This window comes from Lucilia cuprina, chromosome 5 (assembly GCF_022045245.1).
Source record: "Lucilia cuprina isolate Lc7/37 chromosome 5, ASM2204524v1, whole genome shotgun sequence".
NCBI classification, from domain to species: domain Eukaryota; kingdom Metazoa; phylum Arthropoda; class Insecta; order Diptera; family Calliphoridae; genus Lucilia; species Lucilia cuprina.
In genome coordinates this window covers 60822395-60848738 of record NC_060953.1, presented here as the reverse complement: position 1 = coordinate 60848738, position 26344 = coordinate 60822395, and the positions used below count along the sequence as shown (strand labels likewise).

The window sequence follows — 26344 nt, the reverse complement described above, 5'->3', positions numbered from 1 at the left end:
AAAATTGTACTGTGAAAACTACAAACCGAATGACAAACACAACATAGAATCGTCCTAAAAAAATTGCAACAGAATTTGTTGTTGAAAATTTAAAAGTAACTTAAAACTTAAGCTGCTTAGAATAGGTGGCCTCTAAAAGTTAGTGTTTTAGTATGGTAGACCAGAGGTTGTGGATTAGATTCTCACCTGATAGAGTACTAGAAATATATCTTCCGATTTAATGCTTTTACATTTTCTTTACAAATTAACTAATTAGCCGGCTTACAGTCGATTATATGCCGCCGCCGATATTTTTAGTGTCAGCCGCCGCATTTAATATTGGTCGGCGCAGGGTTGTGATTCTTCTTCTCTGTTGTTGTTTGTAAAATGCAGCTGCTGTTTGGATTTGAATTTGAATAAAAAAAGAAAAGTGTTTTAATTATTTTTTTGGTTGAAAATTATTAGTGTTTATGAAAAATAACATGTTAAATTTTGTGTGAGTGATAATAAAAGGTAATGAGCGATTCAGATGATACTGACATTCTTCTCCTGATACCACCCAATTATTATTTGACCAACGCTGAGGAAGAAATATTGTTTGACGATATTAAAGTATTGCACCAGAGACAATACACCAGTTTACAAGAACTGAATGCTCAGGAGCGTCAATATCAGCAACGATTAACGAGAAGAGATTTGACAAGAGAATTCCAAGCTATGGATTTGGCTGATTGCAAAAAAGATGATGCTTTAGCAATGCCACCTCCTATGGCGCCACCGCCGACAGCGGCATATCAATTTTTACCACCCGCCAGGAAAACTGAACTTAATCATATTAATGCCAGGTTGCACAATTTAGAACGTGAGGATATGGTATATTGCGATAATCCATCGGATATATCTAGTATCTCTACAAATACAGTAAGAACACAATTCGGTCCTAGCAAAGCAAATAGAGAACCGGTGGGTATGGTTCATTCAACGCCAAAATACTTAAACTCCTCGTTCAAAGAACAACAACCTCCAGCAAAAAAGTTAAATAACCGCGACAAAGAGGATGGAGTTCTACTAGAAATTGATAATTTCCTGCTCAATGATGGTGTTGTACAGAACAATGCCAACTATTGGCAACAGCGTCACAGTGAAGATTATCGTTTGGAATCGCAATTACAAGAAAATGCCTTTTCTGATCTAAGAGAAAATCGACAAACACAAGCCAATTCATTGCCTACCGCCATGCATACTTTGCCACTGGAGAAAACAAATTGTTATCAAATGTCTAAGGCTGACAATAATCTCATTAGTTTAAGTGAAATTTGGGGTAAAAGTGGCCAGGCTACTGCCATAGCAACGTCCTCACAATCAAATCTAAAGGAAGAACAATTGAGAAGACAACATTTGGAGAAAACTATTAGACAGTTACAAGCTCGTTTGCTTGAATATCAGCAGAGGCTGTCAGTTGCCATTGAGGTGGACCGAACAAAAGATAATGCTTTAAATAATGCTCAAATGGAAAATAAAAGGTAATTAGGGATTATTTTTAATAATAAACATTTAACAACAATGTTTTCAATTACATATCAAAATGATTACCCTAACAGGATTTTAATATTTTTCTTTATTTATCAAAATTTCAAATAATTTAAAAAAAAATAGAAAAATGTTTAATTAAAACTTGTTTAAAAACATTTTTATTAAAAAGTGAGATATTGAAATTTTTTCAAAAATAAGTACTTTTTTTAGATTTCCAAAAACTACATAGAGACAAATTTTCAGATTATTTCTATAAATTTAAAATATCACATAATCGAAAATTTTTACAAAATTTTCTATAAATTGAAAGGGTTTTAATTTTTTTTTTATAAATTTAAAAAATTTTTTAAAAAAATTTTCTATAAATTTTTCAAAATTTTTTATAATTTTCATAAAAATATTTTGATATTTTTAAATTCTGATATTTTTTTTTAATAAAACAAAATTTTCAAAACTTTCAAAAAATGTTTAAATGTATATTAAAAACTCATGATTTTTTTAAATGTTCCATTAATAGATTTGCAATATATTTATTTCCATATATTTTTTTCAATAGCATAAATCAAGAATTGCAACAGTTGCGCAAAAATGTCCAAGATTCTGAACAACAGCGTAAACACTATGACGAGAAACTGGAATCGCTTCAAAAAGAATTAGCACAGGCCGTTAGTTTAGCAAGTAAATTCCAAGATAAAAATGAAAAGTTAGAGCAAGAGCTGTCAAATTGTTCAAGGTTGGTACAATTTTTGTTTAATTCCTAATACCATAAGCAAAATCTTTTTTATATTCATATTAAAGGAAAACAAATGAATATTGCAATCAATATAAGCAAAAAATGGAAGATTTAGAAATTAAAGCACATGCATGCAAAAGATCGGAGGAATTGGCCATAAATGAATTACACAAATTACGTGATAAGTATGCAAAGTCCGAACATTTATATGAAAAGGTAAAGCAATTAGTGTTTAGTTAATTTTAATATTAATAAATGTTTATTTTAATATAAAGACGAAACTTCGCTGTGAAGAATTGGAAAAAGAAAACACTACACTAAGACACCAAAAGGATATGCTGCAGGAATATCATCAAAAACAAAAAACCAGAGCTGATAATTTAGATATACAAAGAAAATCATTGCAAGAATCTTTAGCTCATCTAACCGAAAATGAGGTAAGAATATTACAAATTTGTAGAATTTGTGTTTTATTAAAATTGTTTGTTTTTTTCAGAGTACTTTAAGAAAAAAATTGGAGTTGCAACAAAAAACCCTGAAATCTCACTATCAACAACAACTGGAAAATGTAGTGGCTCAAAAGCTCAAAGAATTCCAAGAACAATTGGACAGAACCGAAGAAACACTCAAGTCAGAAGCACGAGAACGAGAACGTTTAATAGCTGAACGTGCTGTCAAACAATTGGAATTAATAAACGAGAAAAATGAATTAGAATTGAATCTTCTACAGGAAAAACATAACGAAGAAGTAGAATTATATCGCATACAGTTGGCAAATGCTTCAAAGAAAATCGATGACATGGAAATGAAACTTAATATTTACAAATCGAAACGGGCTGATATAGCCGAAAAATTACACAATGTTATGGAAACACAATGGCAAAAGGCATTAGAAATTCTAACATCGCCCCACAATCTAACACGTACGACACACAATGAAACAACTGATCAGGAATCATCTTCGCCCGACAATAATGATACACACAATAAAGCCATTTATCAAGCACACAAAAATCAACAGCATCATGATTTTGAGACACCAAAATCAAGTAAAAAAGAAAACAATTTAAATTTATTACACAAACAAGAAGCGTCACCAAAGGATAAGTTACAAGCCTACATAGAATTGGTAAGTTGTTTGTCGTTAAGCAGGCATGGAAATTTGGATTATGTTATATACTAGACTATACAATAGACTGTAAACGAGACTATGGATGCATTTGCGACATGAAAAAGTACTATGGTACTGAATATTCCATGCCTGTTGTTAAGTGTAATTAAATTATATGTTTTAATAACTTTTGTTATTTTAGTTGCTTTCGAAATCTCCTACAGATTTTGATAAGTTAGATGAAATTTTAGCATTAACCACAAAAGCTAAAGAATGCAAAGATAAAATGGAAAAATCTGCCAAAAGATATTGCCATTCTAAACCACCCTGGAAAGCTTAATATTAGTTTTATTTATAATTGTATTTTTTTAACCCTGACTAAAGTGCTCTTAAAGTTTCTCTATGTTTTTTTTTTTTTGTATTTAGAGTTTAAGAGTTATTAAATGTTATTGTATAGTGTTACTTACATGTTTGTATTTTTTTAAATTATGCAAAGTCCTCTTTTAGTCCAAGTATTTTTTTTCAGTTTTTATATATTTTTTTTGTTTAAATTTTATTATTCAATTTACATTTTTCTTTTCAATTCATTATCAAAAAATAAATTTTCAATTTATTTACATGTGTGTGTGTGTATTTTTGTTTCTTTTTAAGCCTTTATCTTAATTTTTTTATGTTACAACTAAATAAAGTAACTTTACGAGTATCTAATATCCAACCCTTATATAATGATTGCTTAATAAAATTTAGATTAAGTGTAAATGATGATTAATTATAATTATATCTTGTTTCATAATTGATCGTTAGTTTTTTTTTTTTTGCAAAAATGATATTAAGTTTTAAAGTCTTTTTTTTATTTATAAGCAATTTGTGGAAATTTTGGTGAATTGCCACACAGTCCTTTAGTTTCCCAAACTTGAATATGAGATTGTTCTGTTAAAACCACTAAATGTTGATGTGTTGAATAGGTAAGGCTGAAAAACGGAAATGTTAATGTGAAATGCCATTAAGAGTTTAATAAAACACACCTTCTTATATTTGATAAGCCCGTAACAATTTCGGTAATAAAACTTAAATTCCAACTAGACCACAGGCGTACAATACCACCCTCAACCGCAGTAGCAATAACATTAACACCAACACCCTCTTTTATATAGGAGTAGCATACAGCCATGATGCGATCTTCATGGACATTATGTTGGACATAACGAGCATTTACCGAGTGTAAACGTAATATAGATTTTCCATTTGGATTTATGGAAACATTAACAAAATCATCTAGATTCTCTTCAGTTACCTCAAAACATTCATCTGCAGGTGGAGGGGCTGCAGCTGACGATAAATAATTGTGCTTCTCTGGCAGGTTGTGGTCTGAGTGGGTTGTAAGTTGTTGTGTCAATGAGTGAACAGTTACAATATCACCCAATGTTGGTGATATAGTTAGTAATGTTATGGGTGAATGATGAATTTCTGCAGGACGTTCTATAGTGCGAACATAAGACCAGCTGTTGGAAAAATAAAACTTATAAATCATAGCTTTTATTTAAATAACCTCAAGCTTACTTATTTAAATCCCATATAACAGCAAGACCATCTTTTCCTGCCGTTACCGCTATTTTAAAGTCCACCGACAATGCTATACACGTTATTTCATCTGTATGACGTATTAATACTGTAGGTCCAGACCAGGTTAAATCAGCTCCCTCTTTATAAATAGCCGCTTCTGCTAAATTTAAAGAATTCGATGATATGGTTGATGAGGTTAAATCACCCTCAGACTCTATGGTTTTACTAGTAATTTTACGAAAAGCCGAATTATACGAGAGTTTAAGACCCTTTACATAACTTTGCCGACTTTTACCCGTACGCTGGCTTGCCTCTATACTGGAACATTTGTAGATGGAAATACGTCCCGACTTATGGCCAAACCAAAGTTGATTTGAATTAACATCACAGCCACAGGCGGTAATATCATCGAAAGCACTATTGTATAATAAATTCTTAGGTTTAGCACTTAATTTATTAAGCGGTTGTATTCGTACTATTCGATCGTCGTAACCCCACGAAATAACATTGTATGTATCGCTTTCGGCTCCCTGCATAACACATGAACGCGAGGGTAAACCATAAACCACATTGGTATTATTAAATGACAATAAATATTCCGCACCCATTAACTTATGAGTGTTGCCTAATGTGGGTTCAGGCAGTTGAGGAGAACCTAAATAAATACCCCATCTTAAGCCACGTACACTTGATAGTATTTGTTTATCATTTTGATATTGTAAAGGCTTCGAGGGAGGATGCGGTGATTTGAAGAGCTGACGAGGCATTTGGCCATAAGTTTTAACCATAGTTTCTACTGCTTCACGTTCAATAGGATCGTTTATTTCCGATTCTAAGAATACTGCATATGTCTGGTGTATGAGAAAACAAATCACTTAGATTAAGTTTCAAAATGTTGTCAAAAATAAAAACTTACCGCCGGATGGAAAACATTTATAGCTTCTACAGCAGCCTCGCCAGTTTGTTTGAAACCAAATATCAAATCTATCCAATGATGAAGATTATTACGCACCAACTCCGATTCCAAAGCCTGACGATGTATTAACACAAATAACCGGGGATCTTTTAAGCACCAAGGTGGCAGGGCTACATCCTCGACACGTTCACTATTTTGTCGGCAACCAAAGTTAAAATGTTCAAAATTTTCAAACATTTCCGGCAAACAAAAGAACTCGGGTATTAGTTCTTTAACATCTGTGGGCGAATCACGACTAGCTAAGCAATATGTAGTACTGAGTGCATGAAAAGTACGATCGGGTATATCGAAATTGTTGTCTAAATGTTAAAATATATCAATCATTATTGCATAAAAAAAAAGTAAAAATTGAAAAGCATACCTTGATAACGCAAAAAATAACTAGTGAATGGTGGTACTCTTACCAAAAAATGCAATACTGTGCCAGAATTTGAATAATGTGAACTGTAATGATAGGGTTTCAATATCATCGAACCCATGTTGGTCATGGTATTTTGTATATACTAGAAGAAACAAATTAAAACTTTCTTATAACACAAAGTTCTATTAAAGTAAATTAAATAATTTAACAATCGTATTGTTATGTATAACAGTTCATTATAATCATATTGTGATATATTTTCTTTTTAATGTGTTAGAATCTTCCATAATCTCCTTGTAATAAGTTTAATTCAAATTGTATTAAAATTCTTTAAATTCGTATTATAATGTAGTATAATATATCATAATTGCTATAGGAATGGTTTAGGCTGAAATAAGTATTTGAGTTTTGCTTCTTTCACTTACCGTATAATTATTAATATAATGCTGTTCATTTTCTTCATTTTGTACGGCAATAGGTTTGGATAATTTTCGAAAATTTTTCGTTTCCGTTAAATCCAAAATATCTGAAGTATAATTCGATAAAATCCAAGGAAATACTGGATATTGCATGAGATCATTATATGTACGACCGGCTATTTGATTGAGTGTCATTAAATACTCCCAATTGGTTAAAAGACCTTCACGCCATTGTTGCGTTATCAAAAGAACTTTACTATTATCGGGTGGTGTAACAATTTTATCGCAGAATACATCGCGCATTATTTTCCAATCATCTTGATTTTGCAATGAGAAGAATAGTGATTGATTTGTGTCTAGAAAAATTTCAAAGGCTTTTTCTTGATGCTGATAACGTTTTAACCAAATCTCCGTTATGTTAGAAATATCACAGTTGACGTAAAAGTATTTACAACGATATGTAGCCAAAAAGTATAGTTTATGATCGGTAACAATTATTTCACCATCAATTTCACCATCGACTGGTAAATATTTTGCAGGAAAATTATAAAGTATTTGCGAATTTAATGATATGTTTAATTGTTGATCATAACTGGAGATAAGATAATCTAGAGGTCGTGAATATTCTGAACGTTTTGTTGCTGGTGTAGTGGTGTTACAGTCATTTGTTGTTGTTGAGTTCGCTATGGACGACTCATTAAAGTCTTGCATAAAGAAACGTTTATCAAGATCTAAATGGCATTTGCGCAAACGTGTGTGAACACGGGATGGTCCTTCGGTGTCATCTAATTCCCAAGATCTATGAAACATACAAAAGAATTATAATAAAAAAATTTGCATTTATATTAAAATCAATTTACATACCTTTCACAATTATGTTCACTAAACCAGGGAGCACCCTCATGGGTTAATCTTCTGACTATTTCTAGCCATTTGGTATATGTGTGTGTATCATCATAATCCTTCATATGATTCATTAATAATTTACGTTCAGAATTCTGCAAAAATAAGAAAAACGTATAGTTTTCCAACTGAAAAGCATTAAAATATAAGAAAAATCTCACTTGTAATTCTGCCACTCTACGTGTCGTTATCATTGATGATTCAATGCATCCCTGTGTTAAAGATTCAAATTGATAAATCGTCTTTTCCAAAGATGTTTTCTGTTTTGTCGCCTCATTTGTTTTATACAAATCCATACGATGTAATTCATTTTCTAAATTCCAAGTTGAATCGTTTTCATTAATCCCCAAACGCTTACATAAAGGTTGTAAATGTTCAATGGGTTCATCTAAATCTTCTAGCAGACTTAGCCACAAGAGAGCCTTAATCATTTTACCATCACATATGATGGCGGGCATAAAATCATCCTCACATGATATCCACAAAGCGTCTACAATAAAACAACGTAAATCTCTTGGCTGAGATGGTTGTAAACCCCAGGCTATGAAATTGTTGCAACGTTGATTTGTTGCAATACTATAGGATACCAACAGTTTAAATAATTCCGTTTCATTTTGAGTAGGAGTTGACTTTTCATTGAAGACCATATAAAATTGACAACAACGATTAATTAGTAATTCTAATCGTGTTTTTGTCTCGGACAAAGAGAAATCCGCTAATTGACAAACTGCAAATGGAAATGAACGAATAAACGTAAATGCAATTGTTAAAAGGCATTATGGTAGATTGTAACATATTATAAAGTATTACAATAGACATAATATATTATTGTCTGGTTTATAATGCGATTACAAAACTTTGAAAGCGAAAACAAACAACAAAATTATAATAAATTTTAACATATTTAATAAAGATTGTAATATATTATATTTAATTAATTATAATACAATATTATGCATTATTTTGTGAATTTTAAAAAATTTTATCACATACCTTTAAAACTCCATGGTACATTGGTTTTTACGAAAAATAGATTCAACCAATTCATTTGCAGTTTGGCTTGAATAGAACGATAACCTTTGATAATGTTCTGTGGCTGTTTTTCTTGATAGAAAGACAGTACATTTATAACGTCCCAAATGATCTATAAATTTATATAAAAACATAACTTTTTAAAAGTGAATTTCCTTTAAATTGTATATAAAAACATACATGGATATGACCTATTGATTTAAGAGATATTTCACCGATGGTTGTTAATACATCTGCAATAGATTCCTCAGTCTTTCTATTATACGAAGTTGTTTTAGCATATAAATGATACAATGCTTTAACACAGCATTGTATGAGACCAGCATCAATTATAGTTTGTTGGTCTTCAGGATTCTTTAAAAAAACAACAAAGAAAAAAAGTTATGGAAATTAATTCATTAAAATGTTTAGCTTACTTACGCCTAAGTACAATTGTTTGAGAACTTTAAACGCTTTTCCGGTGAACTCCAGCTGGATATTAGTTGTGGCTGCTGATTTCGAAGCTATAGCTAGTAAAGCATTCAAACCGAAACGATTTTGTATATGCAGATTAATACCACAATTTAGTATAGAATCCAAAGAGCCAAGTGTACCACAAACCCACTCTAGACAAGCTTCAAACATATTGCTATCGCAAAATCCCACCGATAGCTGGTTGGCCAAATGATGAGGATAAAAAGCCCTGATACAAACTTGTATATCTTGTGGAAATAAGCGTTGTGTTAATGCACTTATAAGTTTGATAACGGCTGTACGTACGCCAGTATTATTGTGATTAGCTAAAACTAATAAGAATTCTACTTTAATGTAATGATTGAGTACGTCATCAATATCAGTATCTGGTAAAAGACAAAGAAAATCTTTAAGTAACAGCATCAAGCCACTTTGCAAGGCTGCTATGCCTACGGAGCTGAATGTATCAGTTTTATGCAGTATTGTAGATTTCTTCTGCTGCAAAGTCGATTTCGAATTGAAAACCTCATTTAAACCAGCACATTCGGAAAGATCCATATTCAATGAAGCAGCCAAAGAATGTAAACTAGAATCTGATTTTCTGGATGTCAAACGCATATGTTTTTCACCATCAGCTAGCGCCAAAGAACGAGCTGAACTGGCACTATGTAAACGCATACGTTTTCTTTGTATCCTTTTGTTTTGAGGTGACTGCTTTAGGAATCCCGTGCACTTTGTAAGTGCACGGGATTTATGAGGCGAATGTGTATGTGTATGTTTAATAGAACTGTTAGGTGTAGATAGAATAGAAGATTTTTTAAACTTTAAACGCCATTTGGAGACCTCCAAAGGATTTACTAAACGCAAGGAATTTTTATTAAGTTTCGTACAATCAGCCATATTTTCCAGATTTTCTTCAAATTCATCTAGAGGTCTTTTATAGGCTGTCACAGTTTTATGCAACTTTCTTAAACGGTTTATACGTGCCTGTCTAGCAGGATCCACATCACTGTTGGATGAGTGTGTGGAATTTGAGTTAGTATTAAGATCGCTTAGGGGTTTAGCTCCTCCCTGTTGGTTGCGTTTTGTAGAATTTCTTTTAAATGAAGCCGTGACACGGCTTAAATTAGCCGCTGCACTTAATGAAGATTTTTCTTTAATGGGTATTTCTGGTGTTAGGAGAAAATAAAACTTGGATCTATCGTGTGTAATATAACATTCACTGGGTTTGTGTAATAGCAACATTAATTTCATGATTTCATCTAAGAGACAAGGTTTTGGTGGTGAACCAGCAAAAACTGATATAATATTAACAAATGCCTCAGCTGCCTTTTTTGATATAAATACTGGATTGGGAGATTCAATAACATATACTTTGCACAGATTTAAAAGTTCTCGCATTAGGCCCTCTTTGCTAAATTGTTCGATATTAAAATCGCGCTGCGGATGCTTTTCCCGTGTCAATGCCAATATTGTTTGAAAGAGCATATCTAGAACATCTGAATTCTCGGCACCGGAACGATGCCAATCTGAATATCTATGTAAAATAGAAATAAATAACTTTGGATAGACCACTGTTGCGACGGTTGTATCATTAACTTGCAGTAAATCGCCTTTTTTTAATATCAAAGGTTGTGAGCAGGCATTGTTTATAATACTTTTAAGTAGATTACAATCTTTGGTACATCTTTCTGTTTTGATAACATAACCAATGAGATTAATATAATCATTACGCTGAAATTCAGTGTATAGTTGTGATTCGGAAAAGGCAATATTGAGTAAAATATCTAAAGCCATAGATTGAGTTAAGGAGTTGGAACTTATTTCGACAACCTAAAGAAAAATTTAAGCGAAATTATATAAAATAAATTAAATAATAAATAGGTATATCGATAGTTAGATAGATAAATAGCTTCTTCAAACCCGATACTCGGAATAAGAATATTAAAGCATTACATTACATTGGACTTACTCTCGCAAATAAATACAAAAGATTCGATAAACCTCCACATAAAATTGTAGCTGTTTGCAAAGAAGGCAAACTATTCTGTAAAAGTTCGCCATAATGTATTACGCCATAAGGATGACCTAAAATTTTTCCACAATTAAACAATAAAATATTGTGTATAAATTCCAACTGTGTACTTACCATAGGTAATATTATCTAATTCCACACTGGTATCATAGCACATTGCCATATCTGGTTGTGAAGCGGTATAACTCAAAATTCGTGAATCTCGTAAAGTTTTCAAAGAATCGACGTGATTGCAAAAATATGCTGTTTCTAATTTATTTGTATTTAAATAACCATAATTCGGTTTCCAATTTGCTACATGACATTGTGTCAACTCGGTAAAATCGGGACCCATGGCAGTTAAATTTAAAATTTCTTCTTTTTTATTGAGTGCACGATTAAAGAGCATTAAATTTGAAATGGATACGCGTAAAGGAAAACAATCTAAAGTTGAACGTGACTCGTTGAAGGTGGTAGTGTTAGGAGAACGAGAGACTATGCCATCACCAAGGGCAATCATTTGAAAGATATGAGTCCTGGTTAGTAAACGTATATTACGAAAAGGCAATTGTATATGTTGTTGTTCTAGACCATCGATAATTAGGCACATATCTAAACTATCAGCCAAAATTTCTATGGAAAAAGTAAGATGTGTCCATTTGTTTCTAATCAGACGAAATTTTTTCAAATCAACATGTGTGCTTTCATAATGAGCATCTGTTTCGGCATGACCATTAAATAGATGCATATTGCTAAAACTGTTAAGAAATGCCTGTTTTGTGTTTTTAAAAGCTTTCGAAAAGGGAGAAGTCATACCAGTAGCGGCTCCGGAACTCGAGGCTGTTGGTTCATGATTAAAATTATTATTCTGATGGTAATTTTTGCTTATTTTGTTTTCAGGACTTTGTGTGCCATTGATAACTACATTTTGTTTAATATCTAATAATTCATCCATTTGTGTGGTCTTTGCTGGCATTTCAGCATTTGGTTTAGACGTTTCAAAAGTTAAATTTAGATTATTGTTCAAATATATACTAAGCATAGCTTGATTTGTACCCACAGACAAGATGTGAGTTTTCTAAATTAAGGAATTATAAATTTGTTTCGTTTTATTGATATCTATATTAGTCAGTGAGAGTTAAAACTTACCATATATACATCACTTGAAGATCTGGCATCATCTTCAATAATTTGACTGGTACTTTTGTGATTTTGTGAGCCTTTGGCTTGTAACCACAGAGATATCGTAAAACCTTCGGGATTCCAAAGACGTGCATGTGTGAGGGGCATAATACAAGGTGATCTTGTAAAAGGTGTATTAGCTTGGCAGTTTAAATGATAATTACGTATACGATCGATATGTTCAGTAACCTCTAGATCACTTGTTGAAACACATTTTCCATCTAAAAGTATATTTACATATATTAACAGATTTATTAGACACATTTTTAATTTTATTTATTTATTAATTTATTTATTTTTTAATGTTTTTTTATTGTTAAACTATCGAACCAATTTCGCTGATTTTAAGTTGTAAAAGTCGTTTCAATGGTTTCAATATTTGAATTCTGAAAGCATCTGCAGTCTTCAATAATTAAAACTACTAGTATATATATGTATATACTAGGGGTAAATATGTTTTCATTCAAAAAATAATATGTGTTTAACTTACCAATATTAACTGGAAACTCCAACTCCACGCTCGGCTGACATTTCTTTAAAGTATTGGCACAAATATAATTCATATATTTTACTAAAATATCTACAGGAGGATTTTTTGACGAGAGTATACCAAAAAATATTGATAGAACTTCCGGTGAATTTAAGTCTATAATCAATTCCAAAATACTTTGCTGCAATTCTCTTAAACGAACATCATGACATTTGAGTACTGGTGCAAAACCGCGGAGTAAAAATAAAGGTCCACCTAAGTATTCACGTATAACAAACAGACGATTAATTAATTGCGCTAAATTATCACACCAACCCAACGGATTTGTACAACATTTCTGGCTGAGCTCAATTAGTATATCTACGACTAAACGACATATGCCTTCATGTAATATATGCGTTCGATATCGTGAGGAGGGTTGAAAAGAATGCCACAGTTCTCCTACTTCAGACATGCCCTCGGTTTCAGAAATTTCTTGTATTTCACCATCTGCCTCATAACCTTCATCAGCTGTTAGATAAAAATCATCTTGATCATTTTCACTAAATTCCAATTCACTATCTGCACAAATGTACGAAGCTCGTGTAGAGAAATAATCGGCATCACCACTTTCTCCCGACAAAGGTCTCTGGGGCGGTGTCGTGGGTGTTAGGATGGCATTTTTACTTGGCAAAGCTGTTGTTAATTGATGATAATTATACGAAATACCTCCTCCTAAACGTGAACTATTAAAAGATCTAGTCCGTGGTCTCAACTCATTTAGATTTGTTTGATCTTCGGTAACTGTAGTTAAAATACTTGTACTAACAACTGCTGCCGGTTCATTGGCACAATTGGATAGTTCGGCTATCTTAAGTAGACATTGCAACGTTTGTATAACAGTATTTTCTCTTGAATGCTCTTCCGAATGTTGTTCCCAATTATTGCAGGCGTTTGTTAATATAACACTTTTCAGTTTACGCAAATGTTTTTGCATTTTTTCCACTACAGAAACACGTATAAAAATAATAAAAGAAAACGTTTGTTAAATTTCAATGAATTCTTCTACGGAATATGAAGTACAATTACTTTTATTGTATCATATAGAATGTTAATAAAATGTGTTACGTTTAATCTGTTGTAGTAGTCTCTTGTTAAGAGATAAGATCTGTTTTTATCAGTCTAAAGATTTTTTAACGAGCCCAATTTTTTTAAATCTTATTTATATTTATAACTTGTTTAAGAAAATGTATAATTTGTTTTGTTTCTTTGATGTAACACAAGTGATGGTCGGTTTTCAACTATACTAATATTTATTTACATATTTTATCATCTTCGCCAGCATAGAATATAAGAAGTGCAATTAATAAGAACATGTAACGTGTGCAACCACATTGAAATAATGGTAATATAATCTAGTTATTCTTTAATGCGTCCATACAATACAGACCGTTCTAATGTTAACTTAAAATGCTGCACATTGCAGTTTATTTACTACTTACTAATAATAAACTCAAGTTCAGTTCTAACAACAATTCAACGACCGCCACCTAACAAATGTCTATTGCACTATAGAATGTCATAATGTTATTTATAAGAAATCGTTAAAATACACTTTGCTACAAAAATTTCAAAAGAAAATCAAAAAATATCGAAAGTCTATCTAAAAATTCCTTTTGAATCGAAATTAATATAACAGAATAAATAAATTTTCTAAGTTATATCTAAATCGAAAAAGGTTTATAATTAAAATGTTATGTAGAGACTTGTGTTTGTGTAAGAGTTATTTATGACGGAAAACTGTGTTTTTTGGGAATTGTTTTGAACAAATATACGAACAGGAAGACTAATGGTCAAGAATATGTAAATCGACTAAGGATTCAGAATATTTTATAAAAATACAATAAAACATTTTAAATTCAATTTTGTTGTCTAGTGTAATTATTACCATATAGTGTACATACTATGTGGTACTAGAGTTTATTATTGTACCACTATTCGTAAATTCAAAGTAACTAACTATCTGGTAACATTTGTATGGCTTCTAGATGTTCTAAACAAACAACATGCATTCAAAATATACATATATTAAGAACATATCTGATTAGAAGATGTTCATTTAAAAACTCAAAACAAACGAAGCTTTCATTGACATCATTTCATAAAGCATTCCATTTTTAAGTTTAGGTATTCAAATATTACTTACCTTCTTCATTTTGATAGCCCTTAATACAAATGGCCATAGTTGCTTCGAAAATTTTCAATAATAACTTCTTGCAATCACTGTGTGTTTCATACAGAGGCAATAAATCAACATCTATATCGTTCGTAAGTTCTTCGTGGTATTTACCTTCCTCTTCTTTGGCTGTATCTGATGTTTTGTTTAAATCAATTAAAGAATTTGTACGACTTAACGAGAATATTGAACCGAATATATGAAATAGTTTGTATATAATGCTTTCATTTGAAACTTGTGCAGCTACATTGGCTGTTAGCGTTTTGGGGTCATCAGCTGAGTAATAATAGTTAAAGGTGCCTTTAAAGAGGGTGGTAGATGAAGAAGGCGATGATGTAGACGGGGGTGAGTTTTTTGTTGTGGTTGTTTCTTTACCAATATTTTGAAGACTTTTTTGAAAATGCTTTTGATTGCGTATATCGAATATTGTAATACTATCATTTAAAACACTTTCGCTTATTGGTAAAGTATTCTTTTGATTTAGTTGCAATAGAAACGATGTGCCTTTTACAGACTGTTGTGGAAATTCCGTTACATCAAGAGCTGTTGTTAAGTCTTGCGCTGAATATGAACTAAATGTTGTTGTGGTTGCGTTAGAATAATTTGATGTCGTTAGCAGTGATGTGGTAGTTGTGGTGTTTGACATATCTATAGAGTGTATGGAATTAATAAAATTTTCTAATATTTCCCAGCTTGAATCGAAATCATTGTTTGATATGTTGTGTTCTTGTTGTTGGCAATCATTTATTTCATGAATGTGTTGTGGACGTTGTTTAGATTTCATAGAAAATTTTTGAGTTTTTAACTTACGTTTAGGTGGTAACATTAAGAATGCCGTTAAGGCATTATAATTCAATTGTAAAATGTCTATTATAGTTTTATCACCCGGTTTCAAAGACATTTTTGTATTTATGAAGTAATTATTTAATTGTTGATCACTCTCATCCTCCATTTCAGCATCATCATCTTCCTTAGTTATAGAATAGATTTTTGCGAATTCATTGTAGAAATATTGACTAGTTTTCAAAAGTTCATAATTAAGAGTCCACTGTAGAGCTACTATATGTAAAATGTCAACGGTTTTTAATTGTAAGGTATTAGATTTTTTAGCTGTTGTTAGTGATGTATTTTCAAATAACCAAAATTGTGTTGCAAAGCTGTTGTTTTGATTTTTGGCTTTCGTTAAGAGGGAATTAAATAAAAGTTGAGCTCTTTCAGAACTATTGAATTGTAATGTAATCAGTCTACGGCTTAAAATAATTTGTTCTTGATTATTATCGCCTAAAAATGTTATGTTATCAATGCCTATTTTAATTAGATCACACACAGCTCTTATTAAAAAAGGCTCCTCTAATAAATCCTCCAAATGTCGAATATTTTCCTCATTATAGAATGCTTTTATAAGTCGTATATCTCTTAGATACATGGCAAATATATTTAAACATTCATACAGTAATCTGCTAATATCATCTTTTGTATTATCACTTGAATCTATGATTAAATGAAGATTGGAATTTCTTACAGGCGTACTCTCGGTTGAGACAGTTCTTTGCCAAAATTTCAAACTGTGTTGGGTGGTGGTATTCTGGGAGCATTTTTGGGCAAATAAATGTAACTTGTACTCACGAAATATGGGTAAAACTATTTCTGCCAATATACCCGTAGCAATATCATTGGTTAGCAGAAACGCCAAATGTTTGAGATGTTTTAGGAAATATATGAGATTCGTTAAATGTTCCATATTACTTTGTAGTTTATTATAAAAAGTTTTATAAATTTGCAAAAGACCTTGATGAAAATCCAATGATTTCAATTTCATATCACACTTTACACAATTTACTATCCCAGAACGTTTGGGATACAATGAGACTTGGGTAGTGTTTGAAGTTTCCTGCTTCGATTTTAGAAAAATAGTATTTAACATTTTATTATAAAGAAATTTGTAGGCACATTTCTGATAATAGGCTGTTACATTGAAAATAATACTCAATATACTATTGAATAAAGCCAAATTATAATGACAGCAACATAGTCCGGAACGTGCCAAATAGAGCATAGTTTGTTCTTGTAGATCCTTGGGTAAAGTAGGTAGTATTGTTATGAGAATATTTTGAAAATAACATGATAATTTCGGTACACTAGATAAACAATGCATTTGTTTGCTTTTCATTTTTCGATAACGCACTGGTGCTGGTTTAGCGGTTGTAAGATTAGTGGTATTGAAATAATTATTGCTTATGGTTGAAATCATCATATCGTATTTATTTAAATTTTCTATGATTTTTAGTAATGTACGAAATATTAAATGATATAGAGATTTTATATCTTCCTGCTCGGGTGGTTGATGTCTTAGCAAGTGTTCCATGGTAGAGAGACAACAGTCGATGATATTTTCATCTATAAATTTTAAATTATATAGATTTACTTTGGCATTCCATAAAGTTTTCTGGCTATATACTGCTACCACATTATGTAAAATGGCAAAAATTATATAAATCAAAGCGTAAAGTAGGCGAGTATTTTGTAAATTACACTCCAAGGCGGCTATAAGTTTGGCAAATATACATTGAAATTGTATGTCGTGAAGTGAATTGTCTGTTAAGGCAAACAGATTGTTTAGACATTGTTCGTTTAACTTTAATAAATAACATTTAATGATTTCAGCATTATGTGGAGATGAAAATGCCAAATTATCCACGCTTAAACAATCCAAGCTAAAGTTTAAAGTCAACATAAACATAGATTGATCAGAGTGTAAAGAAGTTGTAAATCGCTCGTTTTCTATGCATTTTATTAATAGTTGTATTAAAATTAAAGCTATTTCATCACTGGTTTTAGTGGCTTGTAAAAACTCCTCTAAAGATTTATTCTCTGGGACATTTTTTAAATGCCGTGGTATTAAGTCTGCGGTAGCTTTGCTGTTAGCAGTAATATCATTATTGGATTTACATTTAAATTTTTGATAGAATTGTAAATTGCCTATAAAAGTAAATATATCCTGTTGATTATTTAACTCGCGGTAATGTTCCCACCAAGGACAATTGGGAAATAAGTTAATGCATAGATTACATAAACTTTTCTGAGAAGCCACCAACTACAAAAATAGAAAAATAAGGTTTATTAAAGTAACAATAAAATGTAAAATTAGCATCAATTCATTAATTACCTTAATATCTACCCTTAATAAAAATTCCAACAGATGCTGTCCCAATTGATGGGTTAAAAATTGTCTCAATGCTATTATTTTGCTACAATCACTAGGTTGTTTGAGTATTAGCTGGAATTTAATTTATAAATTTAATGAAGAACGATTTGCTTTGTTTATTTGTGAATTGCATTATTACCTGGGCAAAATTGTGATTCTTTTTTAATAATTGTAAAAATTGTTTATTTTTTTCAGACGTTTGTTTTTCATTAATATCACTACTTTCCTCATATTTATCACGTGAATTTTCGCTTGTTTTGAAACTATCCACTGCCGGTATATAGAGATCGGATTTGCTGATTATTTCATAGATTTGTTCTAACAGAAATGAACATAACTCCTCAGGTATGGGATTAAAGAAACTGTAAAGGGATTAAAATAAAAATTTCAAATTGGCAAAAACAAAACAACACCAAATAAATAAGAGTTTTTCTAAAAATCGGCTTAAGATAATAACTGTGTGTAAAATCTAAATCATTGGGATTTTTAAAACTACAATTTGATGTTAACTTCTCAAATTTTTCAGTTTCGAACATTAAAATTTGAAAAAATTAAAAATTATCACGATTTTGAATGTTTTTAAAATATAGTTTTGTAATAAAAATTTTCAAGATAATTTAGAAAATTTAAATTTCGAATACTTGTTAAAGCGGTTAAAATAATCTTTATGATGAATAATAAAAATGAATAATAAAAATAAAAGTTTTGTTTGAGTTACTAGACTATAGACAAGACTGTAAACTAAACTATAGACTAGACTATAGACTAGACTATAGACTAGACTATTGACTAGACTATAGACTAGACTATAGACTAGACTATAGACTAGACTATAGACTAGACTATAGACTAGACTATAGACTAGACTATAGACTAGACTATAGACTAGACTATAGACTTGACTATAGACTAGACTATAGACTAGACTATATACTAGACTATAGACTAGACTATAGACTAGATTATAGACTAGATTATAGACTAGACTATAGACTAGACTATAGACTAGACTATAGACTAGACTATAGACTAGACTATACACTAGACTATACACTAGACTGTACACTAGACTGTACACTAGACTGTACACTAGACTATACACTAGACTATAGACTAGAGTATAGACTAAACTATAGACAAAACTGTAGACTAGGCTATAGACTAGACTAGTCTATAATTTTTGCTATAGTCTAGATACGCTAGGCTAATAAAGTTATTTAAATTATAATATAAAAACAACAATTTATAGTATGTACATTGTACAATATAAATACCTTTTAAATTCTTCATTTTCCAGTAATTCCTCGGAGACAAATTGAAAGTTAAATAAAAACAATTGTAACCAATGTTGCTGAGAAAGAGATGTGAAATGAAAATAAAATTAAAATCCATTTTCTATTACAATCAATAATACAACAATATTGTAATATTTTCTTTAAACAAGAGACAAATATTTGTCATATAAAATATATCGTTTATTTTCCTCCAAAGGTATTTAACTCAAAATTCCTTGTGTTTCGAGATAAATCTCAAATCTTTTAGATAAATATTTTAATCTTTAGGTAAATATTTTAATCTTTTATTATTGAAAAATAATTATGAAAAATTTGTAGATGATTTATTAAAATAAAGTAATTGAAATTTTTTTAAATCTTTTACTCAAAATAATATTTTTAGAGTTATGGCCCTTTAAAAGGAAATGCTTTATATATGTATGCATGTGCAAATAAGGAATTTATATAATTACCTTGACATCGACATTGTTGAAGGACTGCAAATAATTCTGCCAAATGTTTTTTAATGTATCGAATAGTAACTTGTATTCCGCATAATGATAATGATAAACTTGTTGTTCTTGCTGCTGATTATTGCCAATACAAGTTGAGTCCATGGCAACTAGCAGTGTGAACTAAAACAATAAACTAAACAATGGCAAAGATAAGACAGCGCATCAATACCAACAGCGCCAGCTGAAGCCAGTGTTTGCAGCATCAGCCGCAGCAGTAGGCCCAACAACAACAGAAGTAATAGCCAATAATAATATAGTGTAAGCAAAGGGTATAAACTTCATTACCACCTTCGACACATAACTAAAAAAATAAAAGAAATATGTATGTAATTTAACCGACTTATTGTCATATACATATGTATTTACTTGCACTAACTACAACTACTACTAAGTATTTACATATCTATGCAGATTCTTTTCTCCACTATGTACTTGTTTTATTTATGTTTATTTATATGATAACCATTAAAGTGTTGAACGAAGATGAAATGTTTTTACCGGCAACAGCGTTCTGATGTTTCAATGGCTAAAGTTTATAATAAACTGGTGTATTGGAAGCCAAATAAAAGCATTTTAAAATAGAATTGTTTTTAAATGTATGTAGTACTAAAGTGTAGTGTAATACGTTTTTTTTTTTTTGCATATAGAGTACTTACGATAAGAACAAATGACTATAAGAGAAAGAGAGAGATGAAAATTTTGTAAACAGAGAGTTGGAGTGATATGCTATCACAGCTGTAGATCAGTGCAAGACATATATGTATGTATATAATATTGAAGAGTAGTTTATATTTTAAAAGCTTACTACTAGCACATATGCATATGTATGTATGTATGTATGTATGTATGTATGTATGTATGTATGTATGTATGTATGTATGTATGTATGTATGTATGTATGTATGTATGTATGTATGTATGTATGTATGTACATTAGGGTAATAGCTTTTTGCAAATATTAATAGTTCTATAGCCAGATTCTATATTAGGGAATATGATATTATTATACCCTACACCACTTTAGTAGGGAGGGTATATTGGGTTTGTGCTGATGTTTGTAACATACAAAAATATTCGTCCTATACCCACCTTAAAGTATACCAATCGGGTTAGAATCATTTTCTGAGTCGATTAAGCTATGTCCGTCTGTCTGTGTGTCCATGTAAAATTTGTGCGCAAGGTACAGGCCGCAATTTTCAAGATAATTGGATGAAATTTGGTACACACGCTTCTTTTGGCCAAAGGACGAAGCCTATTGAAAATGGTTAAAATCGGTCCATTATTTCGACTAGCACCTATACAACCGTACCCCCCAAATAGGGCCTTTTGGCTTATAATTAATTTAAATGATCTATTATGTTAACAAAAGTCGACAAAACTTAGTTTTATAGAACTTTAAATGACACTACCAATTTTTGTAATGATAGGGCTTCATTTGACCCTATCCCCCATACAAAATCCCCTTTAGAAAATGACTTAAAGGTCAAAATTCACTTACAAACACTAATAACACTTTTAAATTCTACATAAATAATATTGAAGTAGACTTAACTCCACCTACGAACAAAGCAATTTAGAAATTGCTATTTGTGCGGTAAATTAAAAAAATAGTTTTTATACTATAGGGGCACTTTTGGCTATAAGGTAATGTTTGCGTATTTTGATTCCTCAAAAAACATACATGGCCCTAATGTATATATTTAAGTTTAAAATTTATAATTATTTAAATATTAAAATGTTTTTATTATAAATTAATTGCTATAAAATATATGATTCACTTTAATGACTGCCAAAAATAAAGTCATGTTGCTAAAATTAAATAAGAGATAATAGGAAATGACATACTTTAGAAATATTTAAAAGCGAGGATTATTATGATACAATGGATGTTTTAAACAGTTTAAATTTTAATTTTTATCCGTTTTTGCATAATGTAGTATATATTATTTATAAATATTATATTTTATACCCTGCACCTTTATGAAAAGGTTATATAAATATATTAAAATGAATAAGTTAGTTATTACCTTTGTAATTTTAATAATATAGATATAGATTTATGATTTTTTTGTTGTAAATATAAAACTTAAACTAATGTTTTCTCGTCGATAAGTATGTTTTTTTGAAGACCCCAAATATCTTTGTACTGTACACCAAAAGGTTGAAATAAGGTTATGAATTAATTGGTAATTTAATTTACCTATTAACGTTTTATGCATTTTTATATTTAAAATTAAATTAAAAAGAAAATAAATTAAAATTAAGAAAAATAAAGTTTTTCATTAAAAAAATACATATATAAATACAAAATAAATAATATATATTGTAAAGAGTAACCTTATTTGTTTACTAGTTAAGTAAATAATTTACTTATATATTTATTAATTTTTTTATATATTACTTTATATATTTAGTTTTTTTTTTTATAAGAATCAACGATGCATGATAATATTTCCATGTTGTTAATTTGTTGTTTTCTCAATTTATAAAATTTCAGCAATAAAAAATAATAAATCAATTGTAAAAATATACTTACACCGATTGTAAGTAATTCAATAATTAATTACGAACTTATAAATTTTAACTAAAAAATATAATGTAAATTGTTAAGTTTATTGTTCTTAAACTGGGCAAAGGAGAAGAAGTAAAAAAATAATCACTAATTATATTGATGCTTGCATTTCTATGAGAAATAAGAAAGTAATTGTAAGCGATTTTTTCAGATTATAAACAAATGATAATGCCGGCTTGAGAAACAATACATATGTATATATCAACTAATAGATACTAGGGTGGACTTAAGTATACGGGTTTACAGTTAATCGAATAAAAATAATTTAAAATTTATTTGATTTATTATATACATATGTATCTAAGATCAACTAACTTTTAAGTCTGGCGATAGCCATTTATAAACCAAATTTAAGAAACCTATTTTTGTATCTTTTTCCATTTCTCTATTAAAACATTAGGCATATTAAATATGGAGTATCATTTTAAAGATGCATCTTAAAGTCTTCTTTAATTGTCATATTCCAAAAAAAATACAAATAAAACCGGTTCAACTCACGAACGGCCATCTATAGACTCAAAATATTTTGAAAACCATTATAGAGCAAAATAAAGATTTTTTGAAGCTTTTGAATTCAACATGTTAATTTGGATCACTTTTATAATATTTTGGTCGGTCTAATGTATATAAAATAAATGCATTTAGAACACATATTCTGAGACGAGTTCAGACTCAATAACAACGAAAGTATATTATGGATTCTTAATAGATTCTAAGACTATATAGCTTCCATGTTCTAGTAAAATTAAAATTAAATTAAAAATGAAACAAAATTATGTATTCATTTAAAAAAATATATAATTTTTTTCTCCTCAATTATTCGAATAATATTTTTTGCAATGTAAATACAGGCCTAGTGGTAATTATATGCCTTTAGTAAATGTACTATATGTTATTATATTTGCAAAGCACAGTAATAGATTGTAGTTTGTTGACTTAGCAACTTATAATTTTTTTTATAACAACATTCTAATTGGTTTTATATAATATATTTTTATTATAAATGACTTTATTGATAACGTACATTAATTTATTTGAACTTAATTTAACCTTTTTTAACACTTCTACTTATTTTAGGTAAATATCATCATTTGATTGAACAGATGTTTGTAGTTATAGTTTCTAAGCAAAGCGAATTAATTCCAGTTCTTTTAATTTAATCTTTGAAACTTATTTTCGAAACAGCTTAAAATATCGCTGCCGAATAAATTGACACCAGAAATGTACACACAACAAAACATTAGATTATACATATTCCATTAGCTGTATTATCAAAAAAAAATGTTACAACATTATTTAACCAAACTCATTACAGACATTCTGCTTTGCTTATAAAGCCGAAGTGTATATTGTTTTTAAAAAGAAAAAAATACTTTACAAAACTGACCAACATCAATTATTATAAACAAAATCAATAATATTGTATATTAGCTCAAAAGGAACAATAAAATTATAAGAAAAATTCGAAGTGAGAATAAAACATGTACATACATATGAACGTATTTAATATGGAAATCAACTTGCATGTTGTTAAAATATTAAGACTGCAAAAGAGAAAAAAGCCATTGACCACTAAACAGCTATTGTTTTAGTTGAACGACAACGAGAAGAATTATAATAATAAAAAATAACATAGGTCGTTCTATGAATGCAATTAAATATGATAAGACTACTAGAGTTGACGATGTTGTGGAGTCTAGTTTTATACTGGCTGGCTATTTAATATTCATGCTGCCTAGCAAATGCTTCGTCTGTCTGTTAGTCTGTCTAAGACAATCAATCAACCGAAACACAACAGCAGTATTTATTTTAAGAATGAACTAAGAGCAACATTTACAGAAATCACTATAACAAATAATTACACTGTGTTATAGGGAAAAGAAAAAGCTTTTTATTTTTAAAACTTCTACTAAACCAACCTAAATAATCTGTCATTCTATTCATCTATCTATCTATCTATCTATCTATCTATCTATCTATCTATCTATCTATCTATCTATCTATCTACCTATCTATCTATCTATCTATCTATCTATCTATCTATCTATCTATCTATCTATCTATCTATCTATCTATCTATCTATCTATCTATCTATCTATCTATCTATCTATCTATCTATCTATCTATCTATCTATCTATCTACCTATCTCATTTAAATAAAAAATGATTTACGCTGTACAAAAATGGAAAAATGTTGTAACCCAGTGTTATCATATGGATGTCATGACTGGCGAAGTTAGCAGTAAAAGATGCATACACGACCAAACAGCTGCTTTCCAACATTATTTACACTTGACTTTGTGTAGTAAAAAAGAAGAAACAACTGTGTAAAGTGGTTGTTGGATGGTCAGTATGTTGGTCGGTTGGTTCGTTGGAAGCTTTATTTGGATGACTGACTAGTTAAATGTGAAAATAATGATGATAAGAAATTATTAAAGAAGAAGGAGGCCACCAATCAACATACATACTATGTATATATGTACGTATACACATTAACATCTCAATACATTATTTCGGCTTATCTTCGTCAATAAAAAATTAAATATAATGTTCAACAACGTAATTGCAATGAAACAATAAATTTTTCGAAAATAAATCAAAAATATCACGAGAAACTTAAAAATGATGAAATTGCGTTTTAAATTGATTACCTATAAAATGAGCTCATCATTTGCAACGCTTTTCAATAATTAAATGTTAAAAAATACTTACCAATTACTTTTTCAATTTGTTCAAAATCTCTTTTTGTTAGTTTTATTAACAAACACTTTTTGTATCAGTTCTTTTAACAGCAATTTTAACTAAAATCACTTAAGGCTTTCTTTTACTTTTTCTTATTATTTTCCTTTAAATTTGTTTGTTGTTTACACTTTTTGTTTGTGTTTATTTTAATTATTTTTTTGCATTTCTTTCTTTGTTTTTTTTTTAATGTAAATCACCTTAAGTGATTTTTATTTTTAATATATTTTGCGATTTTATCAACTTTTCGTTTCAACGTAAATACTGAAAATGAATGTTCGAAGAACAACTGTGCTAAAATGCAGTGGAAAACAATAACAAAAACAAAAGAAAACGCAATAGAAAATGAAAACAAAAAACAGATGTAAATAAGAAAAAAAAAACTGTTCGAGTTACAGAGTTGTATGATTTATTAAAACAGTGTTGAAAATGTTTTTTTTATTTATATAGGTCTATTCGCGTATTTGTTATAAATTAAATTTTTGTTTATGACACTGCTTCTATTTCATTATTTCTATATATTATTTAAAGTTCGGAAAATGTTAAATTTTAAGTAGAAGAGTATGAAATAATAGTGTAACTTTTTTGGAATTACATAGCAAAAATTCAGCTGTTCTTTTCTGAATTTCAAATAATAATGAATTGTAAAATTTCGAAATTTAAATTGAAATTTTACTTTCTGGATTTGATTGATTTTGTATATCAGTTTAAATTAAAATTGGTTTATCATATGTATAGATCAAATATGATTTGATTCCTTTAAATATTGTTGTCGACTTATATTTACACTTTTTAAACATATATAATTTTAAAAATGTAAATGAAATGAAACAATTAAGTATATAATATAATTGTTCGTATTACCCAGAATTTACTCTATGCCGACACAACTCTATTTAACCCAACTCTATTTTTATTTTTGAAACAGAAAAATAGTAATGCTATACGCACAATTGGGACGAACGACGAATTTTTCGGAACGAATTTTCGTCGTCAGATATAGAACACACTAAAGTATATGAAAATACGCACAATCAGTGCGTATGACGAAATTCGTCCTACGTAACGAACTGT

The 26344-nt window shown here is 29.8% G+C and overlaps 2 protein-coding genes across 4 annotated transcripts; one reads left to right on the top strand and one right to left on the bottom strand.

Annotated features, from left to right (window-relative positions):
- The first annotated feature begins 329 nt into the window (after positions 1-329).
- LOC111675094 (myosin-11) lies at positions 330-4295 on the top strand. The gene is made up of 6 exons (XM_023435824.2): positions 330-1502; positions 2069-2245; positions 2311-2461; positions 2521-2682; positions 2742-3374; positions 3559-4295. Exons 1-6 carry the CDS (start codon positions 496-498, stop codon positions 3694-3696), a joined length of 2268 nt encoding a protein of 755 aa, XP_023291592.2. The 5' UTR covers positions 330-495; the 3' UTR covers positions 3697-4295.
- LOC111690865 (lysosomal-trafficking regulator) lies at positions 3938-25468 on the bottom strand. Of its 3 annotated transcripts, none has more exons than XM_046952066.1 (21): positions 25244-25468; positions 19917-20259; positions 19444-19520; positions 18309-18531; positions 18131-18241; positions 14935-18058; positions 12750-13733; positions 12227-12480; positions 11213-12155; positions 11036-11151; positions 9031-10896; positions 8791-8964; positions 8572-8722; positions 7740-8305; positions 7540-7673; positions 6682-7474; positions 6257-6398; positions 5836-6194; positions 4917-5770; positions 4382-4858; positions 3938-4327 (listed from the first exon to the last, which is right to left on the bottom strand). In XM_046952066.1, exons 2-21 carry the CDS (start codon positions 20058-20060, stop codon positions 4207-4209), a joined length of 11613 nt encoding a protein of 3870 aa, XP_046808022.1. In that variant the 5' UTR covers positions 20061-20259; positions 25244-25468; the 3' UTR covers positions 3938-4206. The 3 variants fall into 3 exon arrangements, with proteins under 3 accessions (XP_046808022.1, XP_046808024.1, XP_046808023.1); XM_046952068.1 differs by lacking the exon at positions 25244-25468 and adding an exon at positions 20358-20502; XM_046952067.1 differs by lacking the exon at positions 25244-25468 and adding an exon at positions 20325-20479.
- Between the last annotated feature and the right edge of the window lie 876 nt (positions 25469-26344).

What these genes read in the sequence shown, in the direction of transcription:
- LOC111675094 (XM_023435824.2), top strand. Translation starts at nt 496, where the DNA reads ATGAGCGATTCAGATGATACTGACATTCTTCTCCTGATACCACCCAAT. An exon ending in CCGAACATTTATATGAAAAG is followed by an intron (nt 2,462 to 2,520) that starts GTAAAGCAATTA and finishes TTTAATATAAAG; the next exon opens with ACGAAACTTCGCTGTGAAGA. An exon ending in TACAAGCCTACATAGAATTG is followed by an intron (nt 3,375 to 3,558) that starts GTAAGTTGTTTG and finishes TTGTTATTTTAG; the next exon opens with TTGCTTTCGAAATCTCCTAC.
- LOC111690865 (XM_046952066.1), bottom strand. Translation starts at nt 20,060, where the DNA reads ATGGACTCAACTTGTATTGGCAATAATCAGCAGCAAGAACAACAAGTT. An exon ending in AGTGAACATAATTGTGAAAG is followed by an intron (nt 7,475 to 7,539) that starts GTATGTAAATTG and finishes TATGTTTCATAG; the next exon opens with ATCTTGGGAATTAGATGACA. An exon ending in TAAATGTTTTCCATCCGGCG is followed by an intron (nt 5,771 to 5,835) that starts GTAAGTTTTTAT and finishes CTCATACACCAG; the next exon opens with ACATATGCAGTATTCTTAGA.